This window comes from Sus scrofa, chromosome 9, assembly GCF_000003025.6.
Source record: "Sus scrofa isolate TJ Tabasco breed Duroc chromosome 9, Sscrofa11.1, whole genome shotgun sequence".
Lineage (NCBI taxonomy): Eukaryota > Metazoa > Chordata > Mammalia > Artiodactyla > Suidae > Sus > Sus scrofa.
Window position 1 is genome coordinate 46,134,232 of NC_010451.4, and position 23,127 is coordinate 46,157,358.

The 23,127-nt window shown below is 58.1% G+C and overlaps 2 protein-coding genes across 8 annotated transcripts in view; one reads left to right on the plus strand and one right to left on the minus strand.

Moving 5' to 3' along the window:
* On the plus strand, positions 12-12,407 carry CXCR5 (C-X-C motif chemokine receptor 5). The gene is made up of 2 exons (XM_003129915.4): positions 12-233; positions 9,677-12,407. The coding sequence occupies exons 1-2, from the start codon at positions 177-179 to the stop codon at positions 10,739-10,741; spliced, it is 1,122 nt and encodes a 373-aa protein (XP_003129963.1). The 5' UTR covers positions 12-176; the 3' UTR covers positions 10,742-12,407.
* The window catches only part of BCL9L (B-cell CLL/lymphoma 9 like), a 28,534-nt gene continuing 17,694 nt past the window's right edge, over positions 12,288-23,127 (minus strand). For all 7 annotated transcript variants that reach the window (XM_013979456.2, XM_005667413.3, XM_003129916.5 and 4 more), the window contains 6 exons: positions 22,563-22,682; positions 19,447-19,657; positions 19,209-19,293; positions 16,836-19,119; positions 16,114-16,395; positions 12,288-15,675 (listed from right to left, as the gene is read on the minus strand). In XM_013979456.2, coding sequence (XP_013834910.2) covers positions 14,582-15,675; positions 16,114-16,395; positions 16,836-19,119; positions 19,209-19,293; positions 19,447-19,657; positions 22,563-22,682 — 4,076 coding nt within the window. In that variant the 3' untranslated portion in view covers positions 12,288-14,581. The remainder of the gene's footprint in view (positions 15,676-16,113; positions 16,396-16,835; positions 19,120-19,208; positions 19,294-19,446; positions 19,658-22,562; positions 22,683-23,127) is intronic.

The window sequence follows — 23,127 nt, forward strand, 5'->3', positions numbered from 1 at the left end:
AAAAAAAAAAGTGATGAGTTGTGAGACAGGCCCTGGGTCCTAAGCAGCCCCAGGAGACAGCGCGCAGTTCATTTGTTTAAATTTGCAGCTGACGGCTGCCACCTCTCTATAGGGACCAGGCAGAGAAGCTCTCAACATCAGGCACTGGCCAGACCGGTGACGGACAGCTACAAACCATGAACTACCCCCTAACCCTGGACATGGAATTCACGAACTACAACCTGGAGAACCTGGTGAGTAGGGACAGATAGCTCCTGGTCACCTGGGCCAGGCCCTACTTGGAATTCTAAATATCCTGTGCCCAGGGCCCAAGGCGGAGGGGATGGCCCAAGAGTCCCCTCCCGCTGTGGATCGGCAGAGTCTGGACAGGCCCCTGGGTGCTTGCCTTATAAAGTTTGATTGCTCATTCCATGAAGGAAGCAGATAAGTAGAGCCGTTGCCTTAGTACCCTTTGGAGAGGGGTGGAATGATGGGTTCAGGTCCTGCCTCCTCTCTGACCTGCTCTGTGTCCTAGAACAAGTCACTTTGCCTCCCCATTCTTCCATGGGACCCTCTCCCTCGTCTCTTAGGGCTGGAATAAGGAGGAGACGGGGAAGCGCTTTAGAGCTTTTCTCAACCTCAGGAGGCTGGCGTTGCGAGTCGCCCAGTGCATATTTATTCATCTCTTGCTTTATGAGTCGATCACTGCAGCATGACATTGTAACTTGGATAGAGAAGTTGAGAGCCTGGTCTTGGCCCTCAAACAGCTGACGGGCTAGCCAAGAAGAAACCACGTACGCACTCTTGGACAATGATTATGTGCTGAACCGAGGCAGTGTGGGACCAGGTGGTCAGCAAGAGAGGAGCCCATGGGCTGGGGTCAGGAGGCCAGGGAGCCAGGCTGGTATCAGCTGGTGGAAGAACTCTGTGTTTGTCCTAGAAAGGTCCTAGAGCATGGTGTGACCTCCCTCGGGGGACTGGGCTCTCTAGAGACAAGGTATTCTTGGGTGGGCTAAGAAAATGGTCCCCAGCATCATTCTCTGCCACCCATCCAAGGAAGCAGAGTAGCACAGCTGACTTGGTTGTCACTGGGTCCCCAAAAAATATAGAGAGAGACCACTCAACCAAAAACCCGAGGGTCCTGTGTGGGGGCAGCAGGCTACCGTTTGTAAGAATCTTTTGGAAACTTCTTTGTGGTTCCTTTCCCCCCACGGCCAAGGGTACCTCTAGGGAGAGAGCTTCTCTCTGAGCCGCATTCTAGGCTAGATCACGAAGGATCCAAACCCAAGGATATAGGTCTCTCCTATACCCACCTGCTCTCCGGACCCTAACCTCGCCCTCTGGTCCCTGACTCCCTGGCTGGAGTCTACACTGTAACTTCGCCCACCGTGTTCCCAGACTTGCTTGGATCTCACTTGCCAAGATCCCAAGGCTCAGAAGTATAAGTCGAACATGGGGAGGTGGGAGGCAAAGCAAATTCCCCAAAGTCTGGCCTCTCGGATCCAATCCGCTGTTAAAAGCAGAGCGCCAGACCCGTCAGTCTGATCAGATCTGCTGCCTCATTGGTGGGACCCACAGCAAAATGAACATGCAGGTTCCCTATTAAGAATTTCAAGAGAGCAACAACCAAGCACCTGACCCCAGCACTGGGCTCTTCGAGGTGGAGGACGCTGCGTGACGGGACTGGTCGCACTCACAGAAATCCGGCCCTGAGTCTAATCAGACTAAAGCCCCACAGCCTGACAAGGCGTTGTGCCTCCACCCTGGCCCCCAGTCCTGGCCCCTGGCCTCACCTGGTTAGGTTACTGGGTATCTTTCCCTGCCCCCAGCTTCAAGCTGACCACGAGCCCTGACCCAGTTGGCTATCACAGGAACCAACTCAAGACCTGGCTGGTTCTGGATTCTGAGAAACCTCAAGAGTTCCTCTAACTGCACACCTCACTCCACACATGACCTACTAGAGACAGCCAGTGGGGCTAGCAGGGGCAGGGGGACAGCGGGCCATGTCCCATATACCAAGGAAAATCTGAGGCCAGGGAGAGAGTCACGGTGACTCGCTGGATGTCATACTCAAATGAGTGGTCTCAGGCCAGGCACCCCAGCATGCTGGCACCCCTCCATCAGGGTCTGGAGGCACCAGGAGACCTAGCACCAGCCGAGCCCTGGAGCTCCTCTTCAGCCAGCTCCCGGTACCTCACCTCGCCTTCGCTCACCTCCTGTACTCTCTTTCTCTAGGGCTGTTGCCCCCCTCAGTAGACCCTCTCCCACCACCCCCACCCACTCACGCCTGGACCTCGAGCAGTTTTGACGGTCTGCCGGGCAGCATCTCATGGCACAGGGGCCCTGGGATGCCAGGGCAGCAGAGGATCTTGTATACAGGAGCTTCTCATGACGCATGGACTGATCAGTGCAGCTCTGCTGAGGGTCTCAGCTCACCATTTCTCTCTGGAATTAGTCTCTGTTCTTTTGCTTCCTATTCTCCTCGCTCTCCTTGTTCAAACCACGTAGCAGTTCGCTTGCCTAGAACACTTGGTTCTAGACACCAACACTGGGTTAAGAGCTGGGGGCTCTGGGCCATGAGCCAAGTGTGAGGTATCCTGGCCTCCCTTCCTCCCCTTGCATTCTAAGAGCAACGGTTTTAAATGTCCATTTGCTTGAGATGGGTTTTGCTCATCTCCATGAATAGAACAAGAACCAAAAAATCTAGATGGCTAGGTACCAGAAACAAGGAGCCAGTTCCCTGAATCAGCATGCCAGGGAGCCTTCCTGCTGGGGAGGCCTGGAAAAGCCTCTGTCCACCGGAACCTGGGTGTGAAAGCCTGGAACTAGGGGCTAGGGCCCCTGCCGGGGCCAGTCCTAAGCAATACCTCCAGCCGCACCCTGCAGCCCAGCCAAGAGGGGACGCTGCCATAGAGCAGGGCGAAGCTGGTCCAGCCCCAAGGCCTGGCTTCCCCTGACCCCTCCACAGGGATGACCCCCCACATACTATGACTTCAGTGTGATCAGAGCATCCCGGGCTGCAAAGGCCATTCACATGTGCCGTCCCCTTTCATCAAGGAGGTGTAAAGAAGAGGAACCAAAACTAGCTCAGGCTGTTTCTGGGGTTTACCTTGGGGGAGGGGAGGATAACCCCCTCCCAGAGCAGATCAAAAGTCCCAGAGGAAGCCCGGGGGGAAGGGGCCACGGCTGGGGGGTATTGGAGGGGTCAGAGATGAAGGAGAGACCCAGGGCTGGCCTGGGGAGGGCAGGCGTCGGGGCAAATCTGGGCTCAGGCACAGAGACCACAGTGTCCATCAGGAATTCTTGCCCTCAGTGAGGACACAGGCTGTGGCCAGTCCACTCCTCTGGCAGAATGGCAGGAAAAGTGGCCGCGGGTTTGGCACTGAGGGGTCAGGACACAAGAATGGGTCTTCTTTCAGGAAGGATGGGACAAAATACTTCAGAGCAGTACTGATCCAGGAGGCGATTTCAAGAACTTGGGGCACATCTGCCCCTTGGACTCTCTGGCTCTGTCTCCCAAATCCAGGTTTATTTGAAGTACCGAATAGGGAAACCCCTTAAACCTAAAGACTCAGTCAGAGGTAGGGGTAGATTAAAGTATCCCTTCAGAATCACAGCCAGAGTAGAACCATGTTCCTGACGGTCAAGTCCCTTGAGTGGAGATGGAGGAGGAGGCTGGTGGGCTCGCTCTTGAAGGACGGGGCTGGGAGAAGCGGGAGATGTGAAGCCGGAGCCTCAGACGGTCTTTAGGGAGGGCAGGACTTCTAAAGGAAGAGTGAGAGTTCCTGCTGTGGCACAATGGGTTAAGCATCCGGCTGTAGCGGCTCGGGTCACCGGGGAGGCCTGGTTTCAATCCCTAGCTCAGCACCTGGGTTAAGGATCTGGGTTAAAGGGCTGACATGGCCACAGGGTGCTGCTGTGGCGTAAGGTTGCCGTCGTCACTGGGGATTCTCACATCTTCCCTATGCCATGGGTGTGGGAAAAACCAAAAAATGTTTAAAAAAAAGATGGACCTCTGCCCTCATCCCTCAGCCCAGTCTCCTTCCTCGAGACCCCCTCGCCCTTCGAGCCACTGAAAGCTGGAACGCGAGGCACCCTGGCCGGCTCCATGCACAGCTCCTGACCCTTGGTTGGGAATATCCAACCAGGGACATAAAAGGAGATGGAGCCAGTGTGTACTCCCTAGAGCCAGAGATGACCCTGTCTGTGTGCAGACGCCTCCCGCAGCCAGTATGACTCAGGCCTCTGGAGCCCCAGGGTTCGGCCTGGATGAGCCAAGCACGCAGCAGCCCCACCCCCCTGCTGGGGGCTGAGAAACAAGGTCAGGCGGGGCCATTCCTGCAGGACAGACAGCCTGGGGAAGCTGACGGCTCTCACCCAAGTGCTGAGCTAGATGCAGATGATGCTGAGAAGCAGCTCAGCCCCAGGGCAGGGCATGACAGCCCGAGAGTCAGAGCGTCTGGGGATGTGAAGCGGAGGAGCATCGGAGAGCAGGGCCCGGCCTCCTTTCCAGGGCAGGAATTCCCTCCCACACACCTGGCCTCAAGCGTCCCTCTTCCTCCCAAGGGCCCCCACCCATTGTTGGACTGTTCTGCCTGTTAGAAGGGTCTTTCTCCTTTGACTGAAACACCCCCATCTCTGCCCCTGCGCATTCCTCCTGGCCATGCCCTCTAGGCCCTCACGCAATAAACTCATCCTGCCCTCTCACCGAGGGGCCTCCTCCCAGTCCTGGAGGAAGCCACCTCTCCTGGACTTAAGGCTTCTCTTCCCTGGACCCTGTCGCCCACAACCATACTCTGGAACAAAATCCTGCCAGGGTGGGGATTTCCAGACCCCTTAACAACTGGTCACCCTTGTCCAGACCACACAAATTGGGTTGGTGGCAGCTGCCCACCTACGGGTTTCTGTTCACCTAGATAAGGTAACTGAGCCCTCTTGGCAGCCACCTCACCCTGTTGACTCATCTGAAGCTTGCAGTCAACAAAGTCTTGGGTTTTTTCTCATCAACAGTTCAGTCAGGTCTTCCCTAACCTGTCCCTGGAGAGTTGAAGTCTCAAACTCGAATCTAGGCTCTAGAATTTTCTTTCTTTCTTTCTTTCTTTCTTTTTTTTTTTTTTGTCTTTTCTAGGGCCGCTCCCACGGCACATGGAGGTTCCCAGGCTAGGGGTCGAATCGGAGCTGTAGACACTGGCCTATGCCACAGCAACACCAGATCTGAGCCGCGTCTACAACCCACACCACAGCTCACGGCAATGCCATGAGCAAGGCCAGGGATCGAACCCACAACCTGATGGTTCCTAGTCAGATTCATTTCCTCTGCACCACGGCGGGAACGCCTAGATTTTTCTTTATCGATTCCATCTGGTCGGTTTGGGCCTGTAGTTCCAGGTTGTGGAGAACTCTGCCTTGTCTGAGAGCATCATCCAAGACAGGGCTGAGTGTGTAAAAGAGGAGCCGATCCAGGACAGACCCCTGAAGCGTGTCCTGCACCCTCTCTGCCCCACCTGCTGCCACAGAGCCCCAGCCAGCAAACTTTGTGCAGCCTCACGCCGGGCAGTGCAGGACAGCGAGGCAACCTCGTTATTCGGAGAAGTCAGATGGGCCTGGAGACCTTAATTATCCAGGGAGGGGCCTGGGGCCTTGAGTGGCTCCTGAGGATGGAGAGAAGGGAGGGGTGGGGGGGGAGGGAAGGAAGGGTAACCTTTGTCCTCCCATGCACTTTGAGCTCTTCCCCCATCCTTCCTTCCGCTGGCATCTCCATACCAGGACAGAGAATGTTCCAGCCCCTATTCCTGCCCCCTCCCCCAGGCTCACAGCAATTTTCTACCTAGATTCCTGGCTTTGTGCTCAGCTGCATGCCAGTCATCATGTTTCCTTGCCTTCTTTGAGGCCTGGGTCCCTGGCCTCTGTTGGGCTACTGTCCACTGGGTACCTGCTTGTGCTGCCACAGCCCCACCTGGCACGTGTCTAAGTCTATACAGGGAGCGCGCTGCCGTCAGAGTGCGTGTGTGCCTGAGGGCCATGGGTTCCGGCAGCTTCTCATTTCGAAGGAGGAGCAAGGGCTTGGCCAGGTGACCAACACTCTGCTCCCTCTGGGTGGGGGTCTCATAGGGCCCCCTTCTGCACCCTGCTCCCCACGGCATCCAGGAATCCTGACGCCGAACTTCTCCTGAGCCAGAGCTGACCTTGCATGATTACTCAGTCCATGATCTGGAGAAGGGTCGGGGGGTGGGTCCCCTGGGTATGGGAAGTGGCTTTAACACGTGCCACTCCCGAGCCCCCAAAATGTCTGTTTGACACCTCCTGCTGAGACATACCGCCATCTCTCAGCCCTCCTCAAACCAGCTTCCTCCCATCCTCTCCTCTCTGCCCCAGCACTCTGCCAAACAAATACCTCCTGGGGAGAAGGAAGAGACAGTCCCCAAGCCCAACCCTCCTCTAAACCTGGGTTCTCAGGAGATGGGGGCTCTGGGGTCCTGGGGACATATCTCTCTGGGTTGACTTTAAATGACCAACAAACCAATCAACCTGGATGCTTTAGAGGGTAGGACCGAATGGGTCTCATAAATGGCCTCTTTGGCCAGACAGATTGGCTGCACCGAAACCCTCCCCTAGGCAGTGGGACAGCCAGGCTCCCACCATGTGGTGCATGGAGTCCAGCCCTGCCGTCTGCACCAAGCCCTGCATCTCTTCTTCTGTCTGAATTGCTTTGCTCTGCATGAAGACAGCTCATCTTGCTGCTTTCCCCTTTAACTCCTGCTAAATCCCAGGGTGAGTCAAATGGTTGTAGTCAATGACGATACTGAAAATAGCTCCCAGGATGGAGAGAGAACCCAAGCCTGGCTCTAGGCCGTCAAGAGCTTGGGAGGAGGCACATCTGTGTCTCTGCGGAGGCACAGGAAGGAACTTGCCTAAAGTCCCAGGATACAAGGGCCCCTGGGCTTCTGTGGAAAACTGCTCTTCAGTCAGTTCAGCACACATCAGCTGCATGTCCAGCAGGTGTAAAACACATGGCCGCTTGTGAGGGGGACGCAGCAGGCTGGCCCCTGGGAGTTCACCATTTAGTGAGGCAATGGCTATGCCAACCCCTAGAGCTGTAGAAAAGGCACACGTGGTGGAAGAAGAGAGCGCGAAAGTCCAAGTAGAAGAGCTCGGAAGGCCGCAGGAAGGTGGGACTGAATGGGGCCTCGAAGGATGCATGGGATGAGGCAAAGCTGGGAAGGAAAGAAAGAGTTTTAGAGACAGGGATGAAGCGGGGTGTTGGGGGCCGGCAGCCACTAGAATGATGGATCTGAAGGATAGGGATGAAGTGATAAGGTAAAAGTAAGGTTTGAAAGGTCAAAAAAAAATTTTTTAGGGTCGCACCCGCAGCATATGGAGGTTCCTAGGCTAGGGGTTGAATCAGAGCAGTAGCCGTCGGCCTATACCACAGCTCACAGCAACACTGGATCCTTAACCCACTGAGTGAGGCCAGGGATTGAACCTGTGTCCTCATGGATGCTGGTCAGATTCGTTTCACTGAGCCACAACGGGAAAGCCTGAAAGGTCAAAAATTTAAAGGTACGGTAGGGGAGTTCAGACCTCACCCTGCAAGTTCCTTCTTTTCCCTCACCCTGAAAGTAGAGCCATTTTCTTAAACAAAAGCTTAGGTACAAATCACCACCTGAGACAAGAGTGCCTGGCTTAAAGGCGAGGAGGGGCAATGGGGGACTCCCTCCCCATCCGCCACCCCGGCCCCAGTCAAACCTGCAAAGAAATCCATGGATTCATGCTGAATGGGATGCCCCGCCACTAATTCCGAAATTAAGCAAGGTATGTTAAAATCTCTCCCTAAGAGAACAAGCAGATAAACCTCATTTCTTTTTGAGCGCTGCATTGTATCCTGTTGTGGGAACGCGCTGAGGTTGGCTTACTCCAATCCTCTACTGATGAATTTGATTACAAACACGCCTTTCCCTTACAATTGGCTTTGCTATTGAATTACTGAATATGAAATAGAAAAAAAAAAAAAAAGATGAAAAGAAAAGAAAACCACTGCTTATAGGTAACGGGGATCCGGTAAAAGATCTTCAGCAGGACACTGATGTGATAGGATGTGTGGATTGGAAAACTCATCCTGTCCTCTGTGGAGGAGACGGACGGGAGTGGAGAAGCTGGCGAGGATGGAGAGACAGTAGTCCTGAGCCAGGGGTGAAGAAGGGCTGGACGGGGGCAATGGCAGGGGGATGCTGGGGTCAAGGTGAGCCTATGGCTCTGCCATTGCACAATGCATCCATCCCTCCAACCCCCTTCTCCCAGAGGGGGAAGCCAGCAGGCCATATCAGCATCCACACCTCCGGGGACCAGAAGGAAAGACCCACGTGGGGGAATGGGTCTTCCCAATATTGAGAGTGAGTGTATGACCCACAATTGGGGGCCCTTGGGTAGCAATGCAACCACACCCTGCTGGTGTGGGACCCTTAATGTCCAGGAAGGAGGGCAGCATGAGGTCACCCAGCACCTGGGTGCCAAGTAACCTCACCCATCCTCTCTCTCCCTAGGGCTCCTCATTTATAGAAGAGTCTTTTTGAGCCCACAAAAGTCAGTTACAATTGGTTTTGCAATGCCGTGGGGAGGGGTCTGGTTAGGGGAGGGGTGGGAAGAACAGGGCTGGGAAGTGAGGAGGAGCAGGTGCAGGGGGACAGCTGTGAGTGAAAGGTATGAAAACAGGCACGCTGTCTTCCTTTGCGGTTTGCCGGGTAAACAACCTGAGTGCTGGGGGGAGGGGGGAGGAGGAGGCGGGGGAGGAGGGAGCTTCCGGACACAGAGTGGGCACATCCCCTTCACTAGGGACCCTCCCCCCGACACCCGACACCCGGGTATCCCCACGCCTCCCTCACTTCCTTCTGCCTCTCTCCTCTGCCTCTGGGCTTTTTGCTTCTGAAGCTCGCCTTGCTGTGGGCAGAGAAGGGAGCGGAATGTGCTGGTGATGGGGAGTAGCAGGCGGGGACGCCCGGGCAGCTGAGTAGGGTGAGCATATCGGCTCTGAAGTTCCATCATCGTGGGTCCAAGCGGATGTGATCTTTAGCAAGACATATGAGTAAAACAGGAATATGACATACCTTGAGCCTGTTGTGCAGATTAAACCCAACAAGAGGCGATTACTACAATTTCAGTTGTAATGACGTCAGGAAGAGGGGGGCGATCAAGAGGAAGCCAGCAGGCCACTTCAGCATCCACCCCTTCAGCAGGGTCCTAGGTTTAGTGCCCTCTCTGCTGTTCAGAATTGGAACAGATGGCTCCTTGTCCCAACCAGATCATTTCCCCAAGTTCAAGTCCTGATTCCAGCCCCTGAGCCTGCAGCCTTCCATAGCTGAGGATTCACAAACTCGAAATACTTGGAGGTTCACAGCTCTTCAGAGTTTATGGACCACAGTCCACAGCATATATTGCCTTTCATCTTTGTCACACACTGTGAGGGATTAGTCCCTGTTTCAGAAAACTGAAACTGGAAAAGGCAAAGTGATTGGTTCAGGAAAATACAGGGCAACTGGGATCTGGTCAGTGAGCAGACTGGGAGCACAGGGACACTCCTAATTTTATCTGGAGGGGAAGGATAAAATTACAAGGGTGTCAGAGTCTTCCCTCCGCCCCCCCGCTCCCAGAGAGGAAAGATGGGTTCTCAGTTCCCCGCCCTTCTGTTTTCTTGCCTTTGCAGTACATGGAATTAGGCTACAATGACAGCACAGAGACCCCCAAGATGGAAAATCATCTCTGCTCCACAGCTGAGGGGCCCCTGCTGACCTCCTTCAAGGCCGTGTTCATGCCCGTGGCCTATGGCCTCATCTTCCTCCTGGGTATGCTGGGCAACATCCTGGTGCTGGTGATTCTGGAGCGGCACCGGCAAACGCGCAGCTCCACCGAGACCTTCCTGTTCCACCTGGCGGTGGCCGACCTCCTGCTGGTCTTCATCCTGCCCTTTGCTGTGGCCGAGGGCTCCGTGGGCTGGGTCCTGGGCAACTTCCTCTGCAAGACTGTGATAGCCCTGCACAAGATCAACTTCTACTGCAGCAGCCTGCTCCTGGCCTGCATCGCTGTGGACCGCTACCTGGCCATCGTCCACGCTGTCCACGCCTACCGCCACCGCCGCCTCCTCTCCATCCATATCACCTGTGCAACCATCTGGCTGGCCGGCTTCTTCTTCACCTTGCCAGAGATCCTCTTCGCCAAGGTCAGCCAGCCCTTTCACAACGACTCTCAGCCGCGATGCACCTTCTCCCAAGAGAACCAAGCGGAGACCAATGCCTGGTTCACCTCCCGCTTTCTCTACCACATCGGAGGATTCCTGCTGCCAATGCTGGTGATGAGCTGGTGTTACGTAGGGGTGGTGCACAGGCTGTGCCAGGCCCAGCGGCGCCCTCAGCGGCAGAAGGCAGTCAGGGTGGCCATCCTAGTGACCAGCGTCTTCTTTCTCTGCTGGTCACCCTACCACATTGTTATCTTCCTGGACACTCTGGCGAGGCTGAAAGCCTTGGGCAATAGCTGCGAGCTGAATGGCTATCTCTCCGTGGCCATCACCATAAGCGAGTTCCTGGGCCTGGCCCACTGCTGCCTCAATCCCATGCTCTACACATTCGCTGGCGTGAAGTTCCGCAGCGACCTGTCACGGCTTCTGACCAAGCTGGGCTGCGCCGGCCCTGCCTCCCTTTGCCAGATCTTCCCTAGTTGGCGCAAGAGCAGTCTCTCAGAGTCAGAGAACGCCACCTCCCTCACCACCTTCTAGGGCCCAACCCCCTACCCCTGCCGCCTTGTCTCTGCTTTCCTCGGAGCAGGCAGTGATGCTGGAACTCCTTCCGACAGAAGCTGGGATCCTAAGAGCTCACCTGGCCAGTGTCCTCACATGGGGCAGCTGGAGGAACCAGCCCCTCTTTCCAGGAGATCCCTGCCAGCTCTTCTCCCAGCCCCGGGCCCAGGCTGGGGTCCAGGGAGGGGAAAGCAGCCCAAAGGCAAAGCAAAGGATACCAGCGCCCGTCTGCGTCGCCTCGGCCGGGAGGACCGCACTCACCTTCTCTGTCCTAACCATCCAAAGTTCAAGAAACAACTTTTACATCTGCCCCTGCTAATAGGGAAAGTCATTCCCCTTCCAGAATATACTCCATCGTCTTACAGACCACCTACCTCCACAACCACCCACCTCTCCTGCCAAAAGAAGCTAGAAGCTGAGCACCAGGGCATGGATGGAGGTTAAGGCTGAGGAAAGGCCAACTGGCAGCAGCGTGTGGCCTTCATCCATCTCAGTGCCTAATAAGCACAGACATTCTTCCAGGCCCCCAGCCCAGCAGGAAGCAGGAAGCTCAGACGGACCCAGTCCCGGTAGCTGCCCCTGGCTCTGACTGAAATGGCACTGGGCCCAGCCCCACGGCACTGGGCCCTGGAGGTCTGTAGACTGCGGGCAGACTCTAGGCGCCCTCAGGGACCAGCCAGCATCCCAGGGAAGACCAAGGCCAGCCGCGAGGAGCCCAGCAAAGGCAAGGAACGTGCTCCTCCCCCAGCTCCAAGGAGAAGCAGGATAAACCGAAGCCAGCTATCTTCTCTGCCCGGGGCAGAGAGCTCCCAGGGCGGGCCAGGGCTGCAGGGTCCAGGGCCCTGGTGGCTCTGGGCACAGATGGGGAAGGAGGCAGATTCATTCCTCCTTGCCCGCATCCCCCAAAACTCTTAGAGCCCTAGAAAGGATCCAACCACAGCAGAGGGAGCACTTAGCCAAGAGTCAGAGCAGAAATGGAGAGCCTCGAGGAGAGAGACAGACCGAGGGGGGCCCTGGGGGGGCTCTGGGGTCACCTCATTCAGTCCCCCGCCTGCAGGCCAGGCCATCTCTCTGGGCTTCCACAAGAGCCACACAGCCTCCCCTTGGGCTGGGCAATGTGACAAGCAGGCCTGGGCAGGGAAGTCCCCAGGCTCCAGGAAGCCGGGCCCTGCCTGAGAGGGTACTACTCAGATGGAACCAGAGGAAGCTGCTCCGCGCCCGCTGAGCCTGCCCCCTGCCTGGGGAGGGCTCTCCCTCCCCTCCTCCCCAGCCTCTGGTCTGGCCAGAGGGGGACTTCAGGGACCCCTGCACTTGCTGAGGGCACCCATCAGGTGCCCAGTCCCTTCAAGCCTGTCAGCCAAGCTCCCTAGAAGGCCCCCGGGGCCAGAGCTGGGACCTGGGGGCCTGTCTTCACCCTGGAACGGTGGGGAAGCCCTGGGGCTCCCTTTCCCTCCCAGCATCCAAGAGTAAGCTGGGCTGTGGAGAAGCCAGACACCAAAGCAAGAAAGCAAGAAGCTGGATTTTTAATTTTCTCTTTTTAATAAAAAGGCACCTATAAAACAGGTCAATACAGTACAGGCAGCACAGAGACCCCCGGAACAAGCCTAAAAATTGTTTCAAAATAAAAACCAAGAAGATGTCTTCACATATTGTATTTATATATTTATATTTATATATATATATTTATATAATGGTACAAAATGGCTGGGGGTGTGGCCATGGATGGAGGGAAGTCGGCTGGCCTGTGGAGTTCACCTTGGAAAGCTAGTCTGGTGGCAGAGGTGGGAAGAGAGGGGGGAGGGGAGGGCATCTGGCCCTTTGCAGTCGGACCCCTCTCTCCTCTGGGCAGGAAACACTTAGAGTCAGTTTGGAGAATCTTGGGTCGGGGTGGGGGGGCTCACGGGCGCGGGGCCCAGGTTGAGACGGGGCAGGAAAGTGTCTGGTGGGATGGAGGGCAGGTGGCCTCTGAACATAAGAGGCCTGGCCCCAGCCCTCGGGAGGGGCTGGGGGAGGCAGAAGCCTGCGACCAGCCCCAGAGGAAGCGCCTGACCTGGCTGACAGTGGACTGAGGACAGCACCAGACTGGGTGAAGTGGGGACAAATTCCCTTTGTATCACAGCTGCCAATGGGAGACCAGGCCCTCAGGTCAGGGAGGCTGGGGATGGGCCAAGGCAGAAGACACCTAGTCGAGAAATGGCCCTTGGCCCTGGAGGCGGGGGTACGGAAGGCCTCAGCCAGGGAACTGCCCTGCCACCTCACAAGGCAGGAAAGGAAGTGAGAAAAGGAGAAGTGTTTTACTCCTGGGGCCAAGAGGGCGAAACACCCAATTGTGTATGGCTTCAGCTCTGACCAGAAGCAGCTGGGGAGCTTTATGGGAAAGAGCTGGGGGCTGAGGGGAAGGCAGTGGCTGCGCCTGGCGGGGGGGCGGGAGGGGGGCACAGAGCCCTGAGCTCTGGGCAGAGGGACCTTGCCAGTGATGGGACAGGCAGAGAAGCGGGAGGGTGCTCCCCTGCTCCGCGTCTAACACTTGCTCCACTCCATCCTCAGCGGAGGGGAGGCGGGAGGGAGACAGGCTGACTTGGCCAAACCCTTTTCCTTCCTCTTTTGGTGAGAAGTAGGTGGCAGCCTCTGGAAGAGTCAGGGGCCGGAGGGCCACCTGATCCAGGGCCACTGCAGCAGGCACAGGACCGCCAGGGGCCCCGTGCCACCGGGGGCCACTCCTCCGTGGCTCCACATAAGGGGGCCACACAGCCTCCGCCTCATCCTCCTTTCCTTCATCCCAGACTGGGGACCAAGGACTTCAAGTTCTGGCTAAGATGTAGCAGCAGGGGACACCAGACATCCACAGCTGGGAAGCCAGGGCCCCGTGTCACCTGTGTGGGGCAAACACGTGTGCATGTGCACGCGTTCTCCTGAATCACTCAGCAGCAGACAGGCTGCCGCCCTGGGGGTCTCAGCCCTGCTGGGGCTCACCAGGTGGAAGCCTAGGTGGTCTGACCTCAGTTTAGGTGTGGGGTAGCTATGTCATTTCACCATCAGGGTTGGGGACCGGAATGGTATCCTTTAGGGACCCAGAGACACTGCCACAGTGGATAGGTGTGCCGGACTGCGTGCCCCTGGGGCCAGGGGAATGGAAGGGGCAGTCATTTGAAGAAGGGGGGGGAAGGGTTTCTTTTATCCTTTTCTTGTGTGACTTCTATCAAAACACAGAAATACAGCACACGCACAAACCGGCACAAAAGCGCAGCGCTCTATTTACAGCTACGGCTGGCACCTGCCCACCTGGCCAGCCGCCTGCAGGATGGGGTGGGAGAGGGGGTCAGCCACACCAGCAGGGAGAGAAACCGAGGCAGGAGAGGACAGAAGGAGAAGCGGGGGCGGGGGGGGGGACCACAGAGAAACTAAAAGGAACAAAGTGAAGCTCCAGGAGACAGCGGCAAGGAGAGGGACACTGGGGACCTTGCTCCTTCCGCTCCCCACCAAGGACTCTGAAAGCAAAGCCAAAGAGGGTGGGTGCAGAGAAAGAGGGGAAATTGAGGCTCATAGGACTTGGGAGGAGTCGGGGAGGGGCAGCCCTGGTGGCCGAAATGGAACCAAATGCCATCCCAAATCCCCCACCCCACTCTGCCACTTCCCCCTAAGCTGCCAGCACATCTGGTTTCCACAAATGCCACTCCCACACAAGCCCCCTCCCACCCCCTCCACCCCACCCCTTGACCCAGGCCATCCCAACACTGGAGGGAAAGAAATTTTTCGAAGGTTATCATATTTGCAATACCGCCCCAGCCCCAGCCCCAGTCCCAGCCTCTACAGGGACCGCTAGAAGGGCAGGTTGGCCATGCCGCCCGGCGCCGGGAGGTAGCCCATCTGGCTGTCCAGAGACACGCTGCGCTGCCGCAGGGGGTGGGACACCATGAGGTTCTGCTGGGGCGGGGGGCCCATGAGGGAGCCCTGGGGGGAGAGCATGTGGGGGGGCTGGCTGTAGACCTCCCCTGCCACGCCCCGCTGCTTCATCAGCATGAAATTCTGCTGGGTCATAAGGCCTTGAGGAGGGGACATGACCCCCTGGTGCAGGCCGTGGGGCACCATGCCCTGCTGTGGGGGCACACCTGTCCTGCCCAGCAAGGACATCTGTCCGGGGTGGCACATGGACATGTTGAGCCCCCGCTGGACGCCCTGCTGGCCCGGGAGGTTGGGGGGCCGGGAGGGGGTCTGCTCCGCCATCATGTTCTGCAGGTTCATGAGATGCAGATTGGGGGGCTGGGCCTTGGGGGGCTGGTTCTCGCTCTTGGGGAAGTACTGGAGGGTGCTGCTTGGCTTCTCCGAGGGGATGATCCTGGACAAGTCGAACTCGGGGATCCCCGTCGGGGTGGGCCGGATGACCTCACTCAGCTCGGGGTCGTTCAGCACTGATGCCACCCCGGGGAGCACGCCCGGGGGGTATGCGTCGCCCATGCGCCCGGCCATGCTTTTGCCCATCAGGTGCTGCTGGGGGGGCATGGGGCCTGGTGGCTGGCTGGGCAGGTCCTCTGGGGGCAGGGGCATGCCAGAAGGGTAGTGCTGCTGCAGGCCAGGTCCCCCGCCCCCGCCCCCACTGGGGGCCATGGCACCGTGGGGCTGCTGCAGCCGAGGGGGGAACGGCATCATCTGGGAGGAGCTGGGCACAGGGCCGCAGGGGGCATTCAGGGAGTCGGGGCCCCCTGGAGCCATCATCAGCGAGTTTTGAGGGGGCCCTCCTGTCCCCTGTGCACTGGGGTGCAGTGGAATGTTGGAGCCCAGAGGGGTGGGGGAGGGCAGCATGGTAGGTGGGGGCTCATGGGACAGGGGCTGCTGGCCTGGCAGGTTCATGCCCATGGGGCTCTGGGCCGCAGCTGAGTTCAGGTGCATCTGGTTGGGCTGGTTATTGCTGATCCCTGCGGGGGGGGAAAAGAGAAAGGGGGATCAGGAACCACGGGCACCCGGCTGAGGGAGGGTGCAGAACTCAGTCCTTGCCCACTGCCCAGCCAGGCTGGTGCCAGGAGTGAGGGCTTTCCCCCCGGGGGCCTGCCCTAGCTGTGAGGGAAGGGACTCGAGGCATTTCGTTAGAAGCCAAGAGACCCAAGCTCTGGCCCAGTTTGCCAGGGACGCATCATTAGAGGTTGGAGAGACCACTCCAGCACTCCGGGCTTGGTTTCCCTGAACGAGGCCAGCAGGAGCTCTGTCCCCGTACATGACACCCCCACTCCCAGGGCCCTCTGGAAGCACAGAAAGGCCAGCATGACCACAGGGGCGACTGCTGACCATGGCAGCTCTTCCCATTCCCAGGGCCCACATCAGCTCTTCTCCCTGTGGCCCCCTTCCTGTCCTCGCACCTGGCCCAGAGCCCTGCGGTGGTGGTGGCGGGGGTAGCAGGGGCCGGTCGGGCAGCAGCTCGTCGTCTGAGGTGGCGATGGTCTTGATGGCATTGTGGTAGAGCGGGGTGGAGCTGGGCATGGCGTACTTGGACATCTGGGACATCATCAGTGACAGGGGGTTCTGGGAAGGCGTGGGGTCTGGGGAGGAAGTGAATGGCAGGCTGGGGTTCATGAGGCCGCTGGGAGGGTTGGTGGGAGGCGCTGAGGAGCTGCTCCGGGGGCCGCTAGGCGGGAGGGCACCTACAGAAGCGGGGAGACAGAAAGAGCAGGGGGTGACTGGGGAGGGGAAGATGAATTTGGCTGCTCACACTGGGGGTTTAGGAAGAGGTCAGCTCCCAAATCGCCACCTGTCTCCTCCAGGCACAGATGTGCCACTCAACACAGATCCCGCCCGTCGTCACTACAGCCCACCCGTCTCCAAGCAATGCCTGCAGCCTCGGGGCCTCAAGCGGTGGGGAGATCCCATTTTGAGCCCCTCGAAATGCCTGCAAAGTTAACACAGTGCTCCCTGGGAAAGCTCACACACAGCGGCCAACACCTGCCCCACAGGCAGAGCCGTCCACCTCTGGGTCCCAGCACGGATGCCTCACCTCACTCCCCCGGCCCAGCGTGAACACACCCACCTGGGAGGCTCCCAATGCCAGAGTCCAGGGCCCGCTAGCCCGGCCCAGTTGACTCACCCTGTTCCATGTTGCCCAGGGTGGTGGAAGAGTTCATGTTCAGAGGCGGCTGCTTGTTCTGGGGGACCCCAGGGCTGGGCATGGCTGTCTTGGGCGAGGCGACCCAGCCCGGAGAAGGCACCGCCATGGAGGGAGACTTGAGCCTGCTGGGCGAGCCGGTGGGCGAACGGACGCTGAGGGAGGAGCTGAGGACCTGGGGCGACTTGAGAGGTCCTGGTGGGTTGGCCGAAGGCAAGGGCACCATCTGTGAGGGCGTCTGGGGTGACTTGAGGTTGGCGGAGGGAGAGGTGACCAGGGGTGAGTGTACCTGGCTAAGGGTGGGCGACTTCAGGTGGCCCATGCCCGGCGAGCCCATCTGATTAATACTGATGGTGAGGTCTGAAGGCCGCCTGCCCAGGCCCCGGTTTGGGGCTGAATGCACAGACCCAGGAGGATTGGACGCAGGGGGCAAGGGCATGTGGCTGAGCCGGGTGGTACCCACATTGCCCATGGGCATCGTGCTCTGGTCCGGGCTGAACATGTCTTGAGTACTGCCCATGTCCTGGGGCATGGCTTGGTAGGGTCCCTGGCCCCCAGAGAATCCCTGCTGGCCCTGGTTGGGAAACTGTGAGGGCATAAGCATCTTCTGCGGGCCGCCCATCATGCCACTGCTGTTCTGGGCCCGCACTCGGGCCATCTCCTCGGGACTGAGGCCCTGCGGCCCCAACATGTCCCCGGGGCCCCGCATCTTCTGCGACATCAGCATCTGCTGCTGTGGGGTCATCTGCACGTTCAGGTTCATGTTCATGTTCATGTTCACATTCATGTTCATGTTGAGGTTGCCCGGCCCCATGGGTGGGTCCACCTCCCTCAGCCCAGACTGCCCCATGGGGGGACTCAGGAGGCCCCGGCCTCCACTAAACTCCATGCCCATGGGAGTGCCCGCCAGGCCCTCGCCGCCAGCCATCTGTCCGGGGAACATGGCCGGATCCATCTGCCGGTGCGCCTGCATCATCCGCTCCACCTCCATGCCCTGCCCCATGCCGCTGCCAGCCATGCCCAGGGGGCGTTGCATGCCCATCGACCGCTTCTCCATCTGCTGCCGCAGCAGCTCCTCACGAACCCGCGGGGTCATAAATCGCTCGGCTTCGCCCTGCCCGCCTGGGTAGGGCACAGCGTTCTGGGCAAAATTGCCAGGCCCCCCCATGGGGGGCAAGTCTTCCGTCCAGCCCATACCCGGCCTCACAGGCCTCTGCATGGCATTCATGGGCACCTCCATGGGCATACCCTGCATGCCCCCAAACCCAGGCACCCGTTGCATCTGGTTGCCCGGGAAACGGGGGCCAGGGAAGGGGGGTCCGCCCCGGAGCTGCATGGGATCTTGGACATCCATGGGCCCCCGCAGCTGGGCACCCATTCCGGGGGGCCACTGATCCCCGGGCTTGCTGTGGTAGGGGGGCGGTGGCCCCCTCACCATCATGCCCCCCATGCCCATCATGTCCTGAAGCGGGCGGCCCCCATGCAGCCCGATCTGCTCCTCCTTCCGCCGTTTCTCCTCGTAGTACTCCTCCTGCAGCTTGCGCCAGGCCACCTGCTCAGGCGTCAGGCTGTCCTGGCCCAGCCTCTGCATCATCATGTTCATCTGCTGCCCCATGTCCCCGCCCGGGGGGTGCCCAGGCACTTCATGCTCCAGCGGGGGGCCCCCGAGGCTCTGTGTCTGTGAAATCATGGACTGCAAGGGCTCCTCGTACTTCTTCAGCCCACTGGGTGGGGCCGTGGGGGGCTGCTGTGGGGCAGGAGGGGCCTGTGCTGGTGGTCCCCCCTCGCCTGCTCCTCCAGGGGGCCCCTTGAGGAAGGGCTCGGCCTCCCCACTGCGGAGCAACAGCCGCTCAATGTCTCGAAGTGTCTGGAGGGAACGCTCCCGGTGCTCCAGCTGCTCCTTGGACAGGCCCTCAGAGCCCACCAGGCTCCGCTGCCCATTTCCAGGGGGGGCCTCCCCCAGCAGGGCAGGGCCAGGGGCACTGCTGGGGTCTCCTCCAGGAGGCAGCGGATTGGTGGTGGTGGAAGCTGTAGGGGTGTTAGGGTGGGTACCCCCAGTCCCACCGCCCGTGCTGGCAGCTCCCACTGAGTTGGGTGTCAGGTCCTGGTTGGTGTCCTCAGGAGGCCCCTCAGAAGGCAGTGCAGGAGGGGCGCTGCCGGGGGCTGGGGGTGGCGGTGGTGGCAGTGGAGGCGGCTGGGACTGAGGGGTGCCTGCTGACGGCGTGCTCAGGGGTAGCGGCTCTGGGGTGGGTGGCACTTTGGGGGCCTGCAAGAGGACAAAGGCAGAGCATGAGATGGGAACGGGGATGCAGCAGCCAATCCGCTGCTCCTAGTGGGGCCAGGCGCCACACTCACCTGGTCCAGCTTGGCCCGGGGCACATTCTGCTGATGGTAGGCGAGGATGGAGTCGGCCCGGCCCTGTAGCACAGCTTCCGCAGCCCTGCACAGGAAGGTCAGGCACAAACAGCTCAGAGAGGTGGGCAGGAGGGAACTCTCAACCCCCCCGAACCCATGCCAACCCTGACCCCCCACAGGCACTCACTCAGGACCCCAGACTGAGGGGTGCCGGGTAAACCCAGGCTGAGGCACTTACGTGTTGGCCAGGTGGGTGGTGAAGACATACACAAACTGTGAGGGAGGCTTTCCGGGGACACTCCCGCCTCCACCCCCGGGGGCATCGGGCCGAAGGCCTGGCGGCGGCCCATGAGGAGGGCCTGGTGCGCTGCTCTCACTGAGGGGCAGTTGGGTGGCTTGGCCAGGACCCAGCTGTGGGGCCGCCATGGCTGGGTCTGCTACATTACAGTCTGCACAACAGAAGAGGGGAAAGAGACCCAGATTTAGAGAGAAGACCCAGAGGGGACCCCGCCCCCCCCACCATCATCCATCCCAGAGATGCCCAGGGACCAAGAGTCGCACTGCTGTACAGCTCATGGGGTTATTTGGGCCACAATCTGGGACTTTCTCTAGTTACTTTCCACACCTACTTCCCCTAGACCCGTCTTTGACAAGGATGGACACTGGGCGGACCATGAGGAGGAGAGAGAGAAAAAATGGCTCCCATGTGCCTGACATTCTGCCAGACACTTATGGACATGATTCCATTGAATTATCACATCCCTGGGAGGGAGGTGTCGCACCTTCCACTTGACAGAGGAGGAAACAACGTCAGAGGCATGACATTACTCATCCACGGTGACACAGCCAGGCAGCGCGGAGCCAAGGTCTAGACCAAGCAGGGGCTGCAGAACCCTGCACTTGGCCCCGCTCCATCCAGCTCCTTGTCACTGTGTGTGCGTGCGTGCGTGCGTGTGTGTATGTGTGTACATGCACACATTGGCCAGGTGAAGGGAAAAGGGAGAACTGATGATTCAAACGCTGAATGGCTTTCATTCTGGCCTTCTCAGTAACTGCTTTGCAACCTTACAACAAGACACTTCCTCCCTCTAAGCCTCAGTTCCCTCATCTGTAAAATGGAAAAACACTAACTCCCGCCCTATGAGCTGGGGAGGGGAGGGGAGTTGAAGAAAGCTATTTTTATAGCAAGCTCAGAACTATATCACAAACTAAACAGTTATTTGGAAAAACAGAGAGAGCTACAAAAGCCTAATGTGCTGGTGGGTTTACTCCTGGACACCCTTGACACCAAGGTCACAAACTCGACTGTGAGTCCTAGCCCAGAAAAGATCTATGAGGCATTCCCACTGTGGCTCAGTGGGTTACAAACCCAACTAGTGTCCATGAGGATGCAGGTTTGATCCCCGGCCTCGCTCAGTGGGTTAAGGATCCGGCATTGCTGTGAGCTGTGGTGTAGGCTGGCAGCTACAGCTCCGATTTGACCCCTAGCCCAGGAACTTCCATACGCCACGGGTGCAGCCCTGAAAAGGAAAAGGAAGGAAGGAAGGAAGGAAGGAAGGAAGGAAGGAAGGAAGGAAGGAAGAAAGATTTATGATGGTCATGAAGGGGTCTAGGCAAGTGGGTAGACCCTTTACCATGAGACAAGTGCCTGACCAACAAACAGTAGGTGACAGCACCCTCAGTTCATATAAAGATAACTGCCTGAAGTTGTTTCACTTGTGCCAGGAGAGCGTCACGTTCCCGCAGGCCCAGGGGCAGAGTCATCTTCTTGAATAAATCTTCTCCAATATTCCTACCTCATAACCCCCTGCTCTGGACCCTGTCTCTCCAATTTTACACAGAATAATGGAGCCAAAAGTTTAGGAGGGAACTTGAGAGCCAATCTCAACGTGTGAGGGCTGCCCTGGGAAAGAGGAGGGTGCATATTCAATACACAGAACGAGGACTCCTGGGACAAGTTATGGGGCGAGAGGTAGGCTTTCTTCCAAGGAAAAACTTCCTAATACAGTAATAAAAGCTAACGCTGTTCTAAGCATATTACAGGTATCAACTCCTTGTCCCTCTCACAATAATCCTAAGAAAGGAATTTTGTGTAGATGAGGAAACTGAAGCACTTATTATTCGTGTAAATTTGGGAAAGGGCCTCAGTTCATTGAGGACTCTTCGAGAATCTAATAACAGTATAATTAAAAGAGTAAGTGACTACCTTGGTATTAGACATGTTAGCAATTTCTTCTTTGTATTTCCCGGCGTCTTCCTGTTTCTACAATGGTGCAGTCTAATGTTATAAAAGTGAACTGGGGGGGGGTTTGTCCTAGGAGGCAGTGACCACCCCCATTGATCACTGAATGGCTTGGCCAGGGGCTTTTGGACTGCCACTCAGTCCCCTGGGGGAGGGGGTTGTGCCTGGGACCAGATGACCTTTAAGGTCCCAGCCAGCTGCAGAGGCTTTGGTATTGGACCCCACATGCCACCTCCTTGGTCGTGATCTGCTCCTTCCACAAACATCTGCTGAGTCTGTTTCCTCCTCTGCATCACAACACCACCTACCTCACAGGGCTATTGTAAGGATTAAATAAAACAAAGTAGTAAAGTGTCCAACATATTTTTTTTGTCCTTCTTTCTACAGTCTGGCCTCCCAGAAGTTCACAATTTGAAACTCTGGCTAGTTTCTTTTGCACTTCGCTCCACATATGGATGCAAAGTTGGAGGAAAAGCATCAGATCAATGGGTATGGGCTCCCCAAGAGCAGGGGTATGCTGGTTCCCCCAGCACTTGTGCAAGGCCCACATGTACGCTGATCAGTGCAAGAATGAGAGGGGTGGGCATCCACCCACACCCACTCCTTGTCCTGGCAATGCAGTCCAGGCACTTGCCACGAGTCAATTAGAGGTTAGGGAAGAGCACCAGAGAGACAGCCAATGTCAGGTCACACCCAGGCTTAGCAAGGCTTTTCGCAGCAGAGCCAACTGTCCTGCTCCCAAAGATGCTGGACCCTCACCGCCCTCCCTCTATTGACCAGTAGGTGGCAGCATAGGCCAGGAATTCAGGGAGGAGGTGTTGGTGGTGTGGCCAGGACAGGCCACCTGAGGTTCAACCTAGCAGACGCCGGGTCCCTAGGGATAGGGGGCCACTGAGCACCCAGAAGGCAGGGACTGAGCTGTCACAGGGCAGGAAGGGACTAAGTCAGAGATATGAGATGGGAAGGGAAGAGCCTGGGCTCCTGACGCTTGTCTGGTTCTTGCCCAGGCTTGGCCCTCTGAGGCCCTAGGTGAGGAGAGGGAAGCTCCCTCAGGGCAGCTATCCCTCGGGGGCACCATAGGCCACAGCATCCTGACAATGATGGGCACTCACTGTGGGTGGCCCCAATGGGCTTGTCGTCCTCCTCGCTGTCTGGTCCTGAGCACCATTCGTCCCCACTGTATGGCTGCTTCCGCTCCAGCACACAACGCCGCTTACTCCGTGGTGCCACCTCTGCCCAGGCAGGCAGGGGTCCGAGTAAGTACCCAAAGTCCTGACCTCCCACACCCAGGGTCCTTCCCAAGCCCAGTCTTCCAGATGCCCCACCCCAGAGGGCACTACCCAGGGCCCGGCGGGCCCTTTGCCAGCCCTTGGCCCCCACCACACCACCATTTGTTTCTGATTTCTCTCTACAGCCCTGCTGCCTGTCTCCCCTCCCCCACCCAGCACCAAGCACAGCCTAATCCCCAACCACGACTGGTTCTAATTAGGGCTGGGGGGGGAGGGGAGGGGGAAGCCGCTGCTACTCTTCCAAGCCCCAGTGCCTGCTAAGTGGCTCCCACCAGCCAGGGTACCCGGAGGTTCCTGGGAGGCGTGTGGGTCTGTTCCTCACCCCAGCAGCCCTCCTACTCCCCCTGAGTGGGTGGGGGGGGTCTGGGGAGAAAAGAGATGAATGAGA